This window comes from Nerophis ophidion, linkage group LG06 (assembly GCF_033978795.1).
Source record: "Nerophis ophidion isolate RoL-2023_Sa linkage group LG06, RoL_Noph_v1.0, whole genome shotgun sequence".
Taxonomy (NCBI): Eukaryota; Metazoa; Chordata; class Actinopteri; order Syngnathiformes; family Syngnathidae; genus Nerophis; species Nerophis ophidion.
In genome coordinates this window covers 38,626,020-38,643,467 of record NC_084616.1, presented here as the reverse complement: position 1 = coordinate 38,643,467, position 17,448 = coordinate 38,626,020, and the positions used below count along the sequence as shown (strand labels likewise).

The following is a 17,448-nucleotide window of genomic DNA, read 5'->3' as shown; positions in this document are numbered from 1 at the left end:
TACCTGACATCTGCCAGAGTTTATTTACGAGTTAGAATGCATGAAAAAAAAAAACATGTGTTCTTGTCTTACGTAAGGATAGTGAATGACATGCAAAATTCCCCCCAAAAAGTGCAGTTCCCCTTTAACCAAAACTTGGGTTGTCTTGAAATTTTGACGTAATTTTTACGCACCGCTTCCGCGCATGCTGATTGGCGCACGCTGCTCCGCCTTCTCGGCTAGGTAAACCTTGGAATTTTTAGGGGGGCGGAGCTTCGAGGAAATAGTTTATATTGGGAAGCTTTTCATCAATTCGCGGTGGGTACCTGCGATACTGCTCAAGTTGCTCAACAACACGGAAGGGCTCCGTTGAATTAACTACCGAAAGGTGTCGACTGAGCAGGAAAACAAGTCGAAATGCCTCCAAAGAGCGACGATGGCGGTTGGAAGAAGTTTCTGTGGGATTCGGAGAAAGGAGAGCTGCTTGGTCGAACCGGGGGCAGTTGGTGTAAGTATGCCACGCGCGTGCTCGCCGGTCGGTGAGCGCGCGCCCGCCGTTCGCCTCGTGCTGCTTGACACCTGTTTGATTTGACCGTGCTGCTTTCACGTACCACGTTGCCAGCACGTCGCCTCGATGCAGGCATTTTGGTTCAAATAAAACTCCATATTACTGTTACTTCAGGTGTATTGGGTTATGTACGGGTTAAAAATGCACCACAGTCCAAGGTGAGTCAAGGTGGCGTGGCCATGCATGGAATTAGAGAGGGAAGGGAGACTATCGATCCGTGTCGGGTTCCTCTTATCATATGTCAGTGTATTCTCCACAATACAGCTGATAAACCGCCTTCGACCTTCTCGCGTTTCTAGCGTGGCGCTAGTGCGCATGTCCTTGCAGTTTCTCTCCAATGTCACAAACCATGCGCCGCATAGATCCGTATGCACACATCTGTGTCCATTTGATATATCTTTATGTATCCATATATGTGTGTCGCTGATGTTTTGACCTTCTGTGGTCGTATGAAAACGCTGTTCCATTTTTAAGACGTTCACAGACCAGGGGAAAACACAAATACTATTTTTCCTCAAACCTTACATGTGAGGATGTCCTATAGTGCAACCTTTTTTGCACCACAGACCGGTTTATTGTAGGCATTATTCCTAGGGACCGGCTGCACCTGTGCCAGATAAATACTGCAAAAATAAGTGCATGAAAAATACAACTCACTTTAACGCTGAATTAGTGAGACCCCTGGGCTTGTTTCTTTGCAATGAGATGCAGACACAATCTGTCACATTTATGTTTTATATGTTCATTAAGTTATAACAAATGGCAACTTCCTATGCAGAGTTTTATTGTACATCTATAAACAAGATTATTGGTGTGTTTAGTGGGACAGGCGAAAGTTAAGACAGTCGTATATAAATTATTTAATGTTTCTCTGCGTCACCGACCGGTACTGGTCAAGGTCCCTGGAACGGTGGTTGGGGACCATTGCTACAGTACACTTTGCACCAATAGATAAACTTGAGTACTAATGTTATCCAACAAACTGAACTGATACTTGAAAGTAAATATGATAAGATCCTACTTCACTACAATGGTGTAATGCTAAGAATGGTCAATGCATAGTAATATATACATATTTTTTAAACGAATATCTGAGGTTGTTTTAGTCTTATTGTGAAAGCTTGATCAGTAATCTAAAGAGTAATGTGTGATTTATTAATGGAGTCTGCTGCCTTGCCCTCTTTGACATTGCTTCCTGCAGCTTTAATGACTGCATGCACGGTGTATGTAGCTCTCTATAGGGGCAGTGTGACCTCCAGATTTCATTCATTTTACATCTTGATATATTATATATACATATATATTTTCCCCAGTATGTTTACCTACTGCACTACAGTGTCCACATGCTTGGGGTCAATTAGAATCATAGCCTTCTCCTGGTCTGCATTACAATACCTGTTTTAATACTCAGATTTCACAGTTGAATTACACGAACAGTAGGCACCTCTGTCATAGTTATCCTCAAAGGAGTGTGCAGCCTGGCCAGCATTAAACCAATGGTGTTCAGGATGGGATTGTATGCTTTTGTTAGAGTTGATATTTTATGTTTTATTATTCACCTTAAAAATAGTTTATCTTGCTTGAGTTGCTCTTTTATTTTCCCGGTACAAGCTCACATATTTTTGTTTTAATGTAGTGCATTAAGACATGTACACAAAATGGTTTTTTGTATGGTGAAAAGCTTGTATGCACCAAAACCACATACAAGCGATCCACATATGCAACGACGCAATCATGGCGGACATTATTGCTCAGAAATCAGGTTTTATTTCGCTGATACCCCAATTGCATTTTGAAGTCTGCACTTCTGCACTGAGTTGAAATGTGGGGTCTGTGAGGTGTGTCATTGAGCATGAATATGACTCTTTAATATGTCGAGTACCGTGACTAATAAAAGAGCTGGACTGGGTTAAAACGAGGTACCAAGAAAAATGTAATCCCTATGTTTTTAATTTGTCAGTTTTTATTTATGGCTGTAATTTTGTTGTTGCGTTTTTATCATTTAAATTCATACCCCTTAATCCACTGGTTCTAAACCTTTCCGACCTCGGGGCCCAACTTTTTCTACTACAGAGGGACCCAGGCCCCACTCAAATATTAACACTTAATTAGTAATCTTACTCTTGATTTTAACCATATTCAATAATTATATCTAACCTACTTACACTTTACAATCTTGTCAAATGATATGAAAGTATGTGTTAATCACAAAGATTACTTATTTAACACACAAACCTTAGGCGTAGGTCAGGCTGTTTACAATAGTAAATAATAATCAAATATACTGCACAAGAAGGGACTCAAATAACTGACAAAAATAAGTTTACATGCAATTAGGTTGTGCTAAGATAAGCTAAATTAATAATGAATATGTTTCTTCACTAACCAGTCATTAAAACTAAAGTGCAAATGAAAATACATCTTCCACACTTTAGTCATAATTTTTGCGGTCAAGAAACCTCTCTATGAATTTAGCTCCAGACTTCTTTTGTCTGTTTAATATTGTCATTTAGGCCAAAAGTGGTGGAAAAGTGTAGTACAGCTGAGTACTGCTGAGGCCCATACGGACTGCAGCGGAACTCAGGTAATTTTACCTGGTTTAAAAAAAGGCTAAATAAAAAAAGAAATATATAAAACATTGACACAGGTGAGAAACGGATATTTTTTTGACTGCCCTCTAGGAGGCGCTGTCAGCCCAAAACGCGTCCCTGTTCTATATTTGAGAAACACTGCTCTAATCAATACAATTAAATACAGGTTGTTCAATAGGGTAACAAGAAAAAGGGTTCAATAGGTTAACAACAAAAAGGGAATTATTCACTTTTATAAAAATTTTATCAAATACTTTTTAGTCCCGTTTATGTACTTAAATTGAAATGAAATACATTTTGGTGTCACAACCTTTTTTACTGTACAGGTGTATATTTCTTTCGAGGAAAACCTAATTTGTTGTAAAAATATGATCACCTTCTGTTTTGTCTTGAGTATCAAGTTTGGAAAACAATCCTCCATATTGACAACCAGCATTCAGTAGAGCATTAAAATGTATTTGCATCTGACTTGTTACATTTAAAAAAATTTTGGTTTCCATCCATCCATCCATTGTCTACCGCTTATTCCCTTTTGGGGTTGCAGGGGGCGCTGGCGCCTATCTCGGCTACAATCGGGCGGAAGGCGGGGTACACCGTGGACAAGTCGCCACCTCATCGCAGTGCCAACACAGATAGACGGACAACATTCACACTCACATTCACACAGTAGGACCAATTTAGTGTTGCCAATCAACCTATCCCCAGGCGCATGTCTTTGGAGGTGGGAGGAAGCCGGAGTACCCGGAGGGAACCCACGCATTTACGGGGAGAACATGCAAACTCCACACAGAAAGATCCCGAGCCCGGGATTGAACCCAGGACTGCAGGACCTTTGTATTGTGAGGCAGACGCACTAACCCCTCTGCCACTGTGAAGCCCAAATGTTAGTGTCATATCTGATAATAGAAAGTAGTTGTATGCATCTGCAAGCTCACGTACGCCTAGAGCGGGATGATATTGACCAAAACTGATACCGCGGTATTTTTAGTTTGGGAAGGTAGCCAAAGAGGATGCCCTTTCCTTTGCCCGTCAGGTGCAGAGCAGAGCAGCTGTAACAAAGCCACATCCAAAAATACCAGTATGGTGGTATGTTTCAAATATATACAACTTTCTAACGTATACCGGTATTATACTGTGACGGACTTCCTGCCATCCATGTGTGGGTTGCAGTGACGATGGACACATGACTCATCATTTCAGGTTTGACCCATGTTTATTATTTCAATACACATGAGGTTTTCTTGCCTGTCTGTCGTGCCAATTGCTAGCGTGTCGGCTGTTCCTGCTGGTTGCGGCTGCGCACCTTTCGGTGGCCGGTGGTTGCGTCTGTTGCGGGGACTCATCTCGCTCAGGTTCTCTTTCGTCGCTCTCGTGGTCGTTCGGGTTGGATCGTTCCTCTCCTACTTCTCCTCCGATTGCTCCTCCTTCACCCTTTTTGTGCTGCAGCAGAAGATGAAGCGATTGAGCACAGGTGTGTGGTGTATGCACCTGACGCTGATGACTGCAGTCTCGCTCCAGGCACGCCCCTCCTCGCCGCACGCTTCACCCTCTCGCCACCATCATTTGTCCAAGCCCACTATTGGCTCGTTGGCTCCGCCTCTCCACATATACTTAATACTAGTATATCGCGCAGCCCTACGTCCGACTCTTGATATGCTTTTTCTGTATTTGTGGTCTGATTCGCAATAATTATGTCCCACTTACATTAAATGCACTTACACTTTACATTACACTTTACATTACACTTACATTACACAGGCTGTTGATTCTACAGTGTAGAAAGTACGGTTGGGCAGATATCAATATTTTGGTTGCGGTACCAAAATGTTTTTCTATACTTTTGTAAATAAAGGGGACCGACCACAAAAAAATGGCATTATTGGCTTTATTTTAACAACAAATCTTATGGTACATCAAACATACAGTTGTTATTGCAGTCGAATAACAATTTTGGCCCTAAATAAAATAGTGAATATACTAGACAACTTGTCTTTTAGTAGTAAGTAAACAAACAATGGGTCCTAATTTGTCTGCTGATGTATGCAGTAACATATTGTGTCATTTCTCATTCTATTATTTTGTCAAAATTATAAAGGACCAGCTGTAAAAATGTATTATTAATCCACTTGTTCATTTACTGTTAATATCTGCTTATTTTCCATTTTAACCTGTTCTATCTACACTTCTGTTAAAATGTAAAAATCACTTATTCTTCTGTTGTTTGGATACTTTACGTTAGTTTTGGATACCACAAATTTATGTATCGATGGGACACCAAGTAGTTATAGGATCATACAATGGTCATATGCAAGTTTAATGTGTCCAGGGACATATTTACTGAGTTTATAAACATAGTATGAATTTTAAAAAAGGAAAAAAGATTTTTTGCCGATAAAAGATGGATGTAATCATAGTAGTATTGACTATACACGCTATTGTACTTGGTATCATTACAGTGGATGTCAGTTGTAGATCCACCCATGGCATTTGTTTACAACCAGGCGCGCTAACTTTCGTTAGCGGTGACGCCGGTGAGCTGTTGTATCCTCCTGTGGTGTGTAGTGAAGCATGTTTAGCTATTCCTCGTCTTGCAGTGATGATACTTGTAAGAAACTGACCGTATTCGTCGCCATGGAGGCAAGGATTAGTGATTTTGAAGTAGCTAAAACACTGTCGACTGCGGATGGATGTTTGCTGTTAGCTAACAAGCCATGTCTTAAAGCACGCCTTCCTGAGGGCGTTTTAGTGTTATAGCTTCACCCTTATCAGTTTTTAGGCCAAAATGCGTCCATTCTCCCTTTTCTGTCCACGCACTGTATCTGCTTGTAAGTACTTCGTGATTGTGCGCTGCCCAACACGCTTCCCTGCTCGCACCGTCATGTCCCTTTTTTAAATAAATAAAATGGGAACTGGTACTTTTCAAACAGAGTATAGTACAGTTTTTGATTCATTAGTACCACAATACTGTACTAGTACTAGTATACCATAAAACCCTGGTAGAAAGGAATAGTGTTAAAATATGTATGCACACATTATCTTGGCAACATGCTCACAAACCAAACAGCCAGTCAACCACACCTTAAGCTTCAGCCTTAGCTAAGTACTCATGCACGCTAGCTTGCTTGCGCAGTAAATCTGAGAAATATTCCTCATGTGCACTCAAAACTAAGCACAGTGCACTTAAACAGCTAAGTTTGCTTGTGGACTAAGCAGACAGGAAAGCGGCAGACCCATGTAACCTCAAATCAGGTTTCTGCCGTGCAGTTGATCAGGAAATGTGCAAATTTAAGTATTTTTATTTAAATAGGACCTATTTGGCAAAACCTTTTCATACCCATTAGTACCTGTTTTTGTGTATTTAGGATCTTTTGCCAAACGAGCCGTTTGGAATTTGTTCAATTTGTGACGGTTTTGTGATGGTTTTCCCAGCTATGACGTCAGCGGAAATCTCTCTACTGAATATGGTAAACATTTTCGGAAGTGCCTTCCGTGAGTCCGCTATTGTAGTCTGACGTTTTAGCTTCTTTTTCTCTATCCATTTGCTGTTGGTCAGACTAGCAAGTGCTTCCTCCGCTATTGCTTTTTAAGTAATTTGGACATATCTGTCAATAGACTTGCTATGGAAGTGCTAGAAACTACAACATGGATGACAAGAGAAAAGTCAAAGTGGAGGCATGTAAATAAGACCGCCCACAAAACGGTGCATCCTTATGAGACGATCAGAAAGCGGCTTGAAAACGGTTGAGTATAACAATCTATGCAATATTTTTACCCCCCCAAAAAAACCATTACATATTCTGTAGACCAGTGGTCCCCAACCACCGGGCCGCAGAATAATTTTTAATTCATTTTTATAAAAAAAAAAATAATAATAATAATAATTTTAATTTTATTTTTTTAATTTAATTAACATAAAAAACACAATATACACTTACAATTAGTGCACCAACCACAAAAACCTCCCTTTTTCATTACAAAAACGTCCCTTTTTCATGACAGAGAAAAAAAATAAATAAATAATAAATAAAAAAAAGATTCCCCCCCTCCCACCGGGGCCGCGGGACAAATTATTAAGCGTTGACCGGTCCGCGGATATAAAAAGGTTGGGGACCACTGCTGTAGACCACAAGAAATTGTTTTAAATCTAGAAAAAAAAACATGTGACCTCTTTAACGAAATGTAAAAAAATATATATTGTAATCATACAGCAAATTCATTTAGAACAGTTTAATGGACAAATGTTAATATGGATTTAATGTTTTTATTATTCATTTATTTTTCATCATGACAACCCCTGATCGCACATCTCTGCAGCATTGGTCCCAACGATGTACAGTTTTAATTACTTCTTGCATCCTGCAGTAATGGATTTAATGAAGCAGCAGAGAATAAAATGAATTCTGAACAAACTACTTTTCTGCCAAAATGGGCTGCTGTGGAATTTGAAAGAAATTGCAAAAAGTCTAACCTCGCTGCCCCGTCTCTTCCTGCAGTCAAGATCACCCTCTTCTACATCGTCTTCTACGGCTGCTTGGCTGGTATCTTCATTGGCACTATCCAGGCCATGTTACTCACACTGAGCAACTACAAGCCCACGTGGCAAGACCGGGTCGCACCTCCAGGTAAGTGCTGAGCAACCGCATTCCATATGTTCAGGACCCCTAGCTTTTGCATGTTTTCTCTGAATCACAGTAGAGCAAAATCCGATGTTTTTCCCATAGAGTAATGGGTGTGCAGTTAGGTCATTGATAACAAGGTCATGTTATGTGCGAGTGTGTAAATAGTTAATGTGAGTGTTTAGAAAGATAGTGGCATGACAGATGAAGTAGGCTGAAGAAAGTTAGTGTGCCACCCTGTCACCAAGGAGATGATTTAGCACTTAAATCATCACAAGTCAGAAGAAGGTACATAGAGTTGCAAGTTTTTCATGACAAGAATAACAATAGCTTTTGCTAATAAATGTGTATTTTCTTGTGTGTGTAGGTCTCTCACACACTCCACGATCTGACAAATCCGAAGTTACCTTTAACCCTGGGAAGTTGGAAACCTACCTCTCTTACACCACGGCCCTGAAAAACTTCCTGGCTAAGTATGACGACGAAAAGCAGAGCGACCAGATGAAGTTTGAAGACTGTGGCGGTATGTACACACATGCACATAAGACAAATGCTAGGCTAGTAAAGGGCTATTCATCTAAATTGTTCTAGGGGACACATTTCCAGAAAGCTAAGACCCTGGGGGCAGGACTTCTTCTTTCACCATTATTATTATTTTGAGAACCAGCATTCTCTGTAGTGGACATTTATTGTCTAGAGTTAAACCTTTCAGAAACAATTTCCCTGTTACGTAAAATACAAATGCCAAGTGCAATGGACGCTGGACTTTTGTAACTGTAACTTTTAATCATTGAGAAATGTTTCTCTGCTTGCATCAAGCCCGGTCGATGTCCTGCCCTCAAGAGCCACATGCCCCACTGTGATTGGTAGGTTCGTTTAGGTTCACACACAACACTGTGCAGTGCCATTCATTTAAAACTTGTGGGCCGCACTAACACTAAACTTTCATATTAAGGTATGGGGCCACAAAATATTGTCTCGGGGGCTGCAATTGGCCCGTGGACTGAGAGTTTGAGACCCCTAATCTATATGCTCTAGTGTGCCCTGGGCTAGGACATTGTTGACTATGCTTGTCACATCTTTAGATGAGCCGGCAGCGTTTAAGAATCGAGGCGACTTGGAGAGTGACACAGGCGTAAGAAGGGCGTGTCGCTTCTCAAAGGACCTCCTCGGAGAATGCTCCGGCAAGGACGAATACTTTGGCTTCAAGGAGGGCAAACCTTGCCTGATTGTGAAGCTCAATCGGATCGTTAACTTCTATCCAAGGGTGAGCGATCATGTTTTTGTTTTTGAGACGATGCATGCACTGACTAAGGATGCAATGATAAATGCTATTACTGATAACTGCCGTAGAACTCCAGACGGTTAGCTGTTTTGAATTAAAATGATCAAAAAACTTTGATTGATAATCGCAGTTAAATAAACTAGCAGACTGATTTCCGTTCTATGTATGTATGTATATATTCATACAAACATACACACACACTTGGGTTGTACGTTATACCAATACAAATAAAGTACCGCGATGCTAAGTGATTGACATCGGTACTATGCTGCTTCTGAAAAGTACCGGTACCGTTCTTTCATCTGTGGCAAAAACTACAGAGGAGGCGCATGAGTGTGTCAAAATGCACACACAAAGTGCATACAAGCAATAATATCTCGGAGAGGAAAAATGTCAGACAATTCTACTGATTAATAAAGAGGGTGTGGAAAGCGCAATATGGAGGTATGTAGGCTTCCAAACTAATGGTAAAGGTGACGCTTTAAACAAGGAAGCGCACCGCTTCAAGTGTTGCTTTAAAACACGCCTCACCAAACGTGGCGATTAATATTACCACCTTTGCTTCAAACTGTGGTACATATTAGAATAATGAAAATTAAGATCTGCAAAAGGAGTTATAAAGAGTGACATGTAGTTGTACACCTGTCCTGCCGTTTGGCTCCGGTGCAGACTGTAGTAGAGGAGCACAGGGCAGACGTTCACTTCAGGGTCGATGTTTTCGTTGGGGGTAACCCTTCGACCTTCCGGTCAGAACTTGAGGCCCCCGATTTGTGACATTCTGGTTGCTTTATTATTAGTTTTGCAGTACACAACCGGACGTGATCATCATTGTACTATGCAGTGCAAGCGCTACCTCTCCCTCGCTGTACTCTTCCACTCACTCACTGATGACACGTTGCCATTCTTTTAAACACACATACACAAATCTTATAAGTTAACCAGCTCCCCTGCTGTGCACATGTAGATACATAACATGTAGAAACATGTTATGCACATGTTATATATACGCGCACACAGCTTCTAGGGTTGATGCCAAATATTAGCGAAGTTAAGACCGCACATCTAACGTCAACTGGTGCAATTAAAATGACTGAATTTTGTAACAAATTGTTACAACTTGTGTTTTATCTTTAACAAATATGTGTTTGACCTGCTACATGGCTAATATGTGTACTTTTATCCATAGTTTTGTATTTAGTACTTACTAATAATTGTATTTTTCTTAAAGCACAGACCAGGATTGGCATCCATGAATCATAAATGATTTAATATTATGTTAATACAGCTTTTTTTACTATATTGTAATCTAATTCTTGATTATGGAAAGTTTTAAATTCTTCGAGTAAAACAAGAAAAACACAATGTTTTTTTTTGTGTGCAAATAATCATTAACTTTAGAATGCATAAACTGAAAGTAGTTTGGAAAGGTGGCAATAAATACTGATAAAGTTGAGGAATGCTCATCAAACACTTATTTGGAACATTCCACAGGTGTGCAAGCTAATTGGGAACAGGTGGGTGCCATGATTGGGTATAAAAGCAGCTTTCATGAAATGCTAAGTAATTCACAAACAAGGATGGGGTGAGGGTCACCAATTTGTAAGCAAATTCTCGAACAGTTTTGGAACAACATTTCTCATGCTATTGCAAGGAATTTAGGGATTTTACCATCTACGGTCCGTAAAATCATCAAAAGGTTCAGAGAATCTGTAGATATCACTACACGTAAGCCATGGTATTACGGACCTTTGATCCCTCAGGCGGTACTTTATCAAAAACTGACATCATTTTGTAAAGGATATCACCACATGGGCTCAAGAACACTTCATAAAACCACTGTCAGTAACTACAGTTGGTTGCAACATCTAAGTGCAAGTTAAAACTCTACTATGCAAAGCGAAAGCCATTTATCAACAACACACAGGAACGCCGCCGGCTTCGCTGGGCCTGAGCTCATCTAAGATGGACTGATGCAATGAAAAGTGTTCTGTGATCTGATGAGTCCACATTTCAAATTATATTTGGAAACTGTGGACGTGGTGTCCTCCAGAACAAAGAGGAAAATAACCATCCGGATTGTTCTAGGCGCAAAGTTCAAAAGCCAGCATCTGTGATGGTATGGGGGTGTATTAGTGCCCAAGGCATGGGTAACTTACACATATGTGAAGGCACCATTAATGCTGAATGGTCCATACAGATTTTGGAGCAACATATGTTGTCATCCAAGCAAGGTTATCATGGACGCCCCTGCTTATTTCAGCAAAACAATGCCAAGCCACGTGTTAAAACAGCGTGGCTTCGTAGTTAGAGTGCGGGTACTTTCCTGGACCGCCTGCAGTCCAGACATGTCTCCCATCGAAAATGTGTGGCGCATTATGAAGTGTAAACAATACGACAACAAGACCCCGGACTGTTGAACAACTTAAGCTGTACATCAAGCAAGAATGGTAAAGAATTCCACTTTCAAAGCTTCAACAATTAGTTTCCTCAGTTCCCAAACGTTTATTGAGTGTTGTTAAAAGAAGAGGGGATGTAACACAGTGGTGAACATGCCCTTTCCCAACTACTTTGGCATGTGTTGCAGCCATGAAATTCTAAGTTGATTATTATTTGTAAAAAAAAAAGTTTGAGTTTCAACATCAAATATATTGTCTTTTTAGTGCATTCATTTGAATATGGGTTGAAAAGGATTTGCAAATCATTGTATTCCGTTTATATTTACATCCAACACAATTTCCTCAACTCATATGGAAACGGGATTTGTGTGTGTGTGTATATATATATATATATATATATATATATATATATATATATATATATACTGTGTATATATATATATATATACTGTGTATATATATATAAAACCGACTATTTTCTACCGCTTATTCCCTTTGGGGTCGCGGGGGGCGCTAGTGCCTATCTCTGTTATAATCGAGCGGAAGGCGGGGTACACCCTGGACAAGTTGCTAGATATATTTATAATGTGTGTGTGTATATATATATATATATATATATATATATATATATATATATATATATATATATATATATATATTTGTGTATGTATGTATATGTATTTGTGTATGTATGTATATGTGTATATATATGTATATATATATATGTATGTATTAGGGGTGTAACGGTACACAAAAATGTCGGTTCTGTACGTACTTCGGTTTAGAGGTCATGGTTCGGTTCATTTTCGGTACAGTAAGAAAACAACCAAATATACATTTTTTGGTTATTTATTTACCAAATTTGCGAACAATGGCTTTATCCTTTTAACATTGGGAACACTATAATAATTCTGACCACGTTAATCCACATTAAACTGCCTCAAATTGTAGCTTTGATTAAATAAAATGACAAAACCTTTCTTCTACATATAAAAAGTGCAACATTAGACAGTTTCAAGTCAACTCATCATGCTTAATTTATTACAGCATTTGGGAAGCCTGTAGTTGACTTTTATTATGTAAATGTTATATTTTTATCAACATGTGATAGCAGGCACCCTGCCATTCAAAACTAGGCTGCTACATTACTAATGATTAATGTAACTATAGCTGAAAAATAGTACAATTGCAGTAGGAGAGACTATTCATCCCTAAAATATCAATCAATCAATCAATGTTTATTTATATAGCCCCAAATCACAAATGTCTCAAAGGACTGCACAAATCATTACGACTACAACATCCTCGGAAGAACCCACAAAAGGGCAAGGAAAACTCACACCCAGTGGGCAGGGAGAATTCACATTCAGTGGGACGCCAGCGACAATGCTGACTATGAGAAACCTTGGAGAGGACCTCAGATGTGGGCAACCCCCCCCCTCTAGGGGACCGAAAGCAATGGATGTCGAGCGGGTCTAACATGATACTGTGAAAGTTCAATCCATAGTGGCTCCAAGACAGCAGTGAGAGTCCCGTCCACAGGAAACCATCTCAAGCGGATCAGCAGCGTAGAGATGTCCCCAACCGATACAGGCGAGCGGTCCATCCTGGGTCCCGACGAGCGGTCCACCCTGGGTCTCGACTCTGGACAGTCAGTACTTCATCCATGGTCATCGGACCGGACCCCCTCCACAAGGGAGGGGGGGACATAGGAGAAAGAAAAGAAAAGAAGCGGCAGATCAACTGGTCTAAAAAGGAGGTCTATTTAAAGGCTAGAGTATACAGATGAGTTTTAAGATGAGACTTAAATGCTTCTACTGAGGTAGCATCTCGAACTGTTACCGGGAGGGCATTCCAGAGTACTGGAGCCCGAACGGAAAACGCTCTATAGCCCGCAGACTTTTTTTGAGCTCTAGGAATCACTAATAAGCCGGAGTCTTTTGAACGCAGATTTCTTGCCGGGACATACGGTACAATACAATCGGCAAGATAGGCTGGAGCTAGACCGTGTAGTATTTTATACGTAAGTAGTAAAACCTTAAAGTCACATCTTAAGTGCACAGGAAGCCAGTGCAGGTGAGCCAGTACAGGCGTAATATGATCAAACTTTCTTGTTCTTGTCAAAAGTCTAGCAGCCGCATTTTGTACCAACTGTAATCTTTTAATGCTAGACATTGGGAGACCCGAAAATAATACGTTACAGTAATCGAGACGAGACGTAACAAACGCATGGATAATGATCTCGGCGTCTTTAGTGGACAAAATGGAGCGAATTTTAGCGATATTACGGAGATGAAAGAAGGCCGTTTTAGTAACGTTTTTAATGTGTGACTCAAAGGAGAGAGTTGGGTCGAAGATAATACCCAGATTTTTTACAGAGTCACCTTGTTTTATTATTTGGTTGTCAAATGTTAAAGTTGTATTATTAAATAGAGGTCGGTGTCTAGCAGGACCGATAATCAGCATTTCCGTTTTTTTGGCATTAAGTTGCAAAAAGTTAGCGGACATCCATTGTTTAATTTCATTAAGACACGCTTCCAACTGACTACAGTCCGGCGTGTTGGTCAGCTTTAGGGGCATGTAAAGTTGGGTGTCATCAGCATAACAGTGAAAGCTAATACCGTATTTGCGTATGACGTCACCTAGCGGCAGCATGTAGATGCTGAAGAGTACAGGGCCAAGGACCGAACCCTGGGGAACTCCACACGTTACCTTAACATAGTCCGAGGTCACACTGTTATAGGAGACGCACTGCATCCTATCAGTAAGATAAGAGTTAAACCATGACAGGGCTGAGTCTGAAATACCAATTCGTATTTTGATATGCTCTAATAAAATATTATGATCGACGGTATCGAAAGCAGCGCTAAGATCGAGGAGCAGCAACATAGATGACGCATCAGAGTCCATCGTTAGCAATAGATCATTAGTCAGTTTTGCGAGGGCTGTCTCAGTCGAGTGATTTGCCCTGAAACCGGATTGAAAGGTTTCACATAGATTGTTAAACGCTAAGTGCTCATTTAGCTGCTCTGCAACAATTTTTTCGAGGATTTTCGAAATAAAGGGAAGGTGAGACACCGGTCGGTAGTTTACCATGAGGTCTGGATCGAGGTTAGGTCTTTTAAGGAGAGGATGAATAACCGCTTTTTTGAATGCAACGGGAACAGTGCCCGAGGAAAGTGATAAGTTTATAATATTTAGCACTGATGGACCTAATAATACAAAAAGCTCCTTGATAAGTTTCCCAGGAAGTGGGTCAAGTAAACATGTTGTTTGTTTTATTCCATTTACACGTTGTAACAATCCTTCTAATGTTATTTCATCAAAACGAGAGAAACTATTTTGGATATTTGCAGTATCCGCCGTATATACAATCGTATCTGTGTTACTATAACCCCATTGTAGCTGGGACGCATTGTCTTTAATCTCCTTTCTAATAAGTTCAATTTTCTTATTAAAGAACTTCATAAAGTCATCTGCCGAATGGGTGGAGCTACTGGAAGGAGTCCCTTGTTGGGTTAGCGATGCTACTGTACTAAACAAAAATTTTGGATCGTTTTTATTAATGCGGATGAGATTTGAGTAATAATTAGTTTTAGCTAAGGTAAGCATGCGTTTATAAGTTATTAAACTATCACTCCATGCTTGATGGTGCACCTCAAGTTTAGTCGTGCGCCATTTGCGTTCCAGCTTTCTACATAATAATTTCTGAGCTCTAGTTTCTTCAGTAAACCATGGCGTACGCCTTTTTGGAGCCTTTTTTAACTTCAGCGGTGCTATACAATCAATGGTTTCACGCAGGGCGTTGTTAAAGTTGTTAGTGAGGTTATCAATAGAGCCCACATACTTTGGGAACGGTGCCATTACCGAGGGCAGTAGGTCCGCAAGAGTCGTCGTTGTGGCAGCATTAATGTTGCGGCTGCTATAGCAGTTATTATTATTATTAGCTTGCCGAACATGAGTCTGAACTTCGAATTTTATAAGGTAATGATCGGACATTACTTTAGTATACGGGAGTATCATAACTTTGGAGACGGTGATACCTCTGACAAGCACTAGGTCTATCGTATTACCGCTGCGATGCGTCGGTTCATTTATTATTTGTGTAAGACCACAGCTATCAATTATAGTCTGGAGCGCCACGCACGGTGGGTCCAATGGGGTATTCATATGGATATTAAAGTCCCCCATTATAATTATATTATCGGCGTGCGTCACTAGATCAGCAACAAACTCTGAGAATTCACTAATAAAGTCCGAATAGGGCCCTGGGGGGCGGTAGATAACGGCCAGGCACAGAGGCAGAGGTGTGGCAGACTTCATAGAAAGCACCTCAAACGATTTATATTTATTATTTAAGTTAGGACTAAAGTTAAAGTTTTCGTTGTATATTAGTGCGACACCCCCTCCCCTTTTGAGGTGACGGGCAATATGCGCATTCGTATAGTTAGGAGGGGATGCCTCATTTATCGCAAAAAAGTCGTCTGGTTTAAGCCAGGTTTCGCTAAGACCGATGACGTTAAGGTTGTTGTCTCTAATGACCTCATTGACTAATAACGTTTTGGGAGACAAAGATCTGATGTTTAGAAAGCCCATATTATAGGTAGTGGGCTGTTTTAAGGAGTTGTTGATAAAATTATCCGTAGTAGCAATATTAATAATGTTGCGTTTATTATGCGCAGTGTACTTAAAATAATTACGTCCATATCTAGGAATTGATATGACGGGAATTTTCAGATTGTCTACTTGGCGCTGCGATAAACTGAACGCATCATAATTTGCCACCTCAGTAGAACGCATGTCTAACTCTGACGAAGTCATAGACACAGTAGAAAAAACATTTTGTGAGTTGTGTATTATTCTACGAAAATTGCTATGTGTACAGGGATCATCCAGCCTGGCGCTGGCTAGCTCTAACTTAACTGACTCCATACCCAGGCTAGCAGGCTCTGTAATTGCCTGTGACCGGGCTTGCTCTAGTGCAGTTAGTCAAATGTGGCTCAATGCGAAGTCTATGTTCCGAGACAAGAGGATAGCGCCTTCCTGGTTAGGGTGAAGGCCGTCTCTCCTCAGCAAGCCAGGTTTGCCCCAGAAAGAGGGCCAATTATCAATAAACGTAAATCCCTGTTGTCTGCAGAAGCTATCCAGCCACCTGTTAAGAGAGACTAATCTGCTATATCTCTCATCATTGCCTCTCCCAGGCAGGGGGCCAGAGACAATTACTCGATGCCTGGACATCTTTCTGGCGAGATTACAAGCCCTGGCTATGTTTCTCTTTGTAATCTCTGATTGTCTCATCCTAACGTCATTGGAGCCAACGTGTATTACTATATTCGCATAACTAGTGGTGCGGTTAGCCTGCCGTACGTGCTTACTAGACCTGTTGCGAGTTAGCTCCCTAAGATTAGCTTCAATGTCAGGTGCTCTGCCCCCGGGAATACACTTAATTGTGGCTGGTTTGCTAAGCTTTATGTTTCGGGTGATGGAGTCCCCTATAACTAAAGTGTGGTGCCCGGTAGACTGGGGTGTAGGACTAGCTAAAGGGCTAAATCTATTATGCGTCTCAACCGGTACACCGTAGCTTGTAGGCCGATTAGGGCTGCTACAAGCTGGGCTAGTTAGCTCGCTACAGCTAACGCTAGCAGATGTGTCCGCAACATCTAAAGTTACGAAATTACACTGCTCTAACTGGCGGACACGGCTCTCTAGCAAAGCCAACCTATCCATGAGTAAAGTGCACGAAGCGCAGGAAGCCATACTCACAGAAACTTTCCGTCGCCGAGTGGAGTGCCAGCTGTCTTCGGGAAGTGGTGGTCACGGTGGCGGGGGAGAAGCTTCCTTCAGACCGGCGCTGCCTTTCTCCGCTAGCCTCGTTAGCTTAGCAGCTAGCTAGATGAGGGCGAAGTGGTGAGACAGAGATCGGGTGATTTGCAAGTTAAATTGAACTATTAAATATGTTCGATAAGTTGTAAATAAAGCTGCAAAACAGTTAAAATCACACAGATAGAACGAT

The 17,448-nt window shown here is 40.8% G+C and overlaps 1 protein-coding gene across 1 annotated transcript in view; it reads left to right on the top strand.

The window, feature by feature from the left end:
• The first annotated feature begins 281 nt into the window (after positions 1-281).
• The window catches only part of LOC133554668 (sodium/potassium-transporting ATPase subunit beta-233-like), a 22,335-nt gene continuing 5,168 nt past the window's right edge, over positions 282-17,448 (top strand). The window contains exons 1-4 of the mRNA XM_061903679.1: positions 282-487; positions 7,632-7,760; positions 8,122-8,277; positions 8,840-9,021. Coding sequence (XP_061759663.1) covers positions 397-487; positions 7,632-7,760; positions 8,122-8,277; positions 8,840-9,021 — 558 coding nt within the window. The 5' untranslated portion in view covers positions 282-396. The remainder of the gene's footprint in view (positions 488-7,631; positions 7,761-8,121; positions 8,278-8,839; positions 9,022-17,448) is intronic.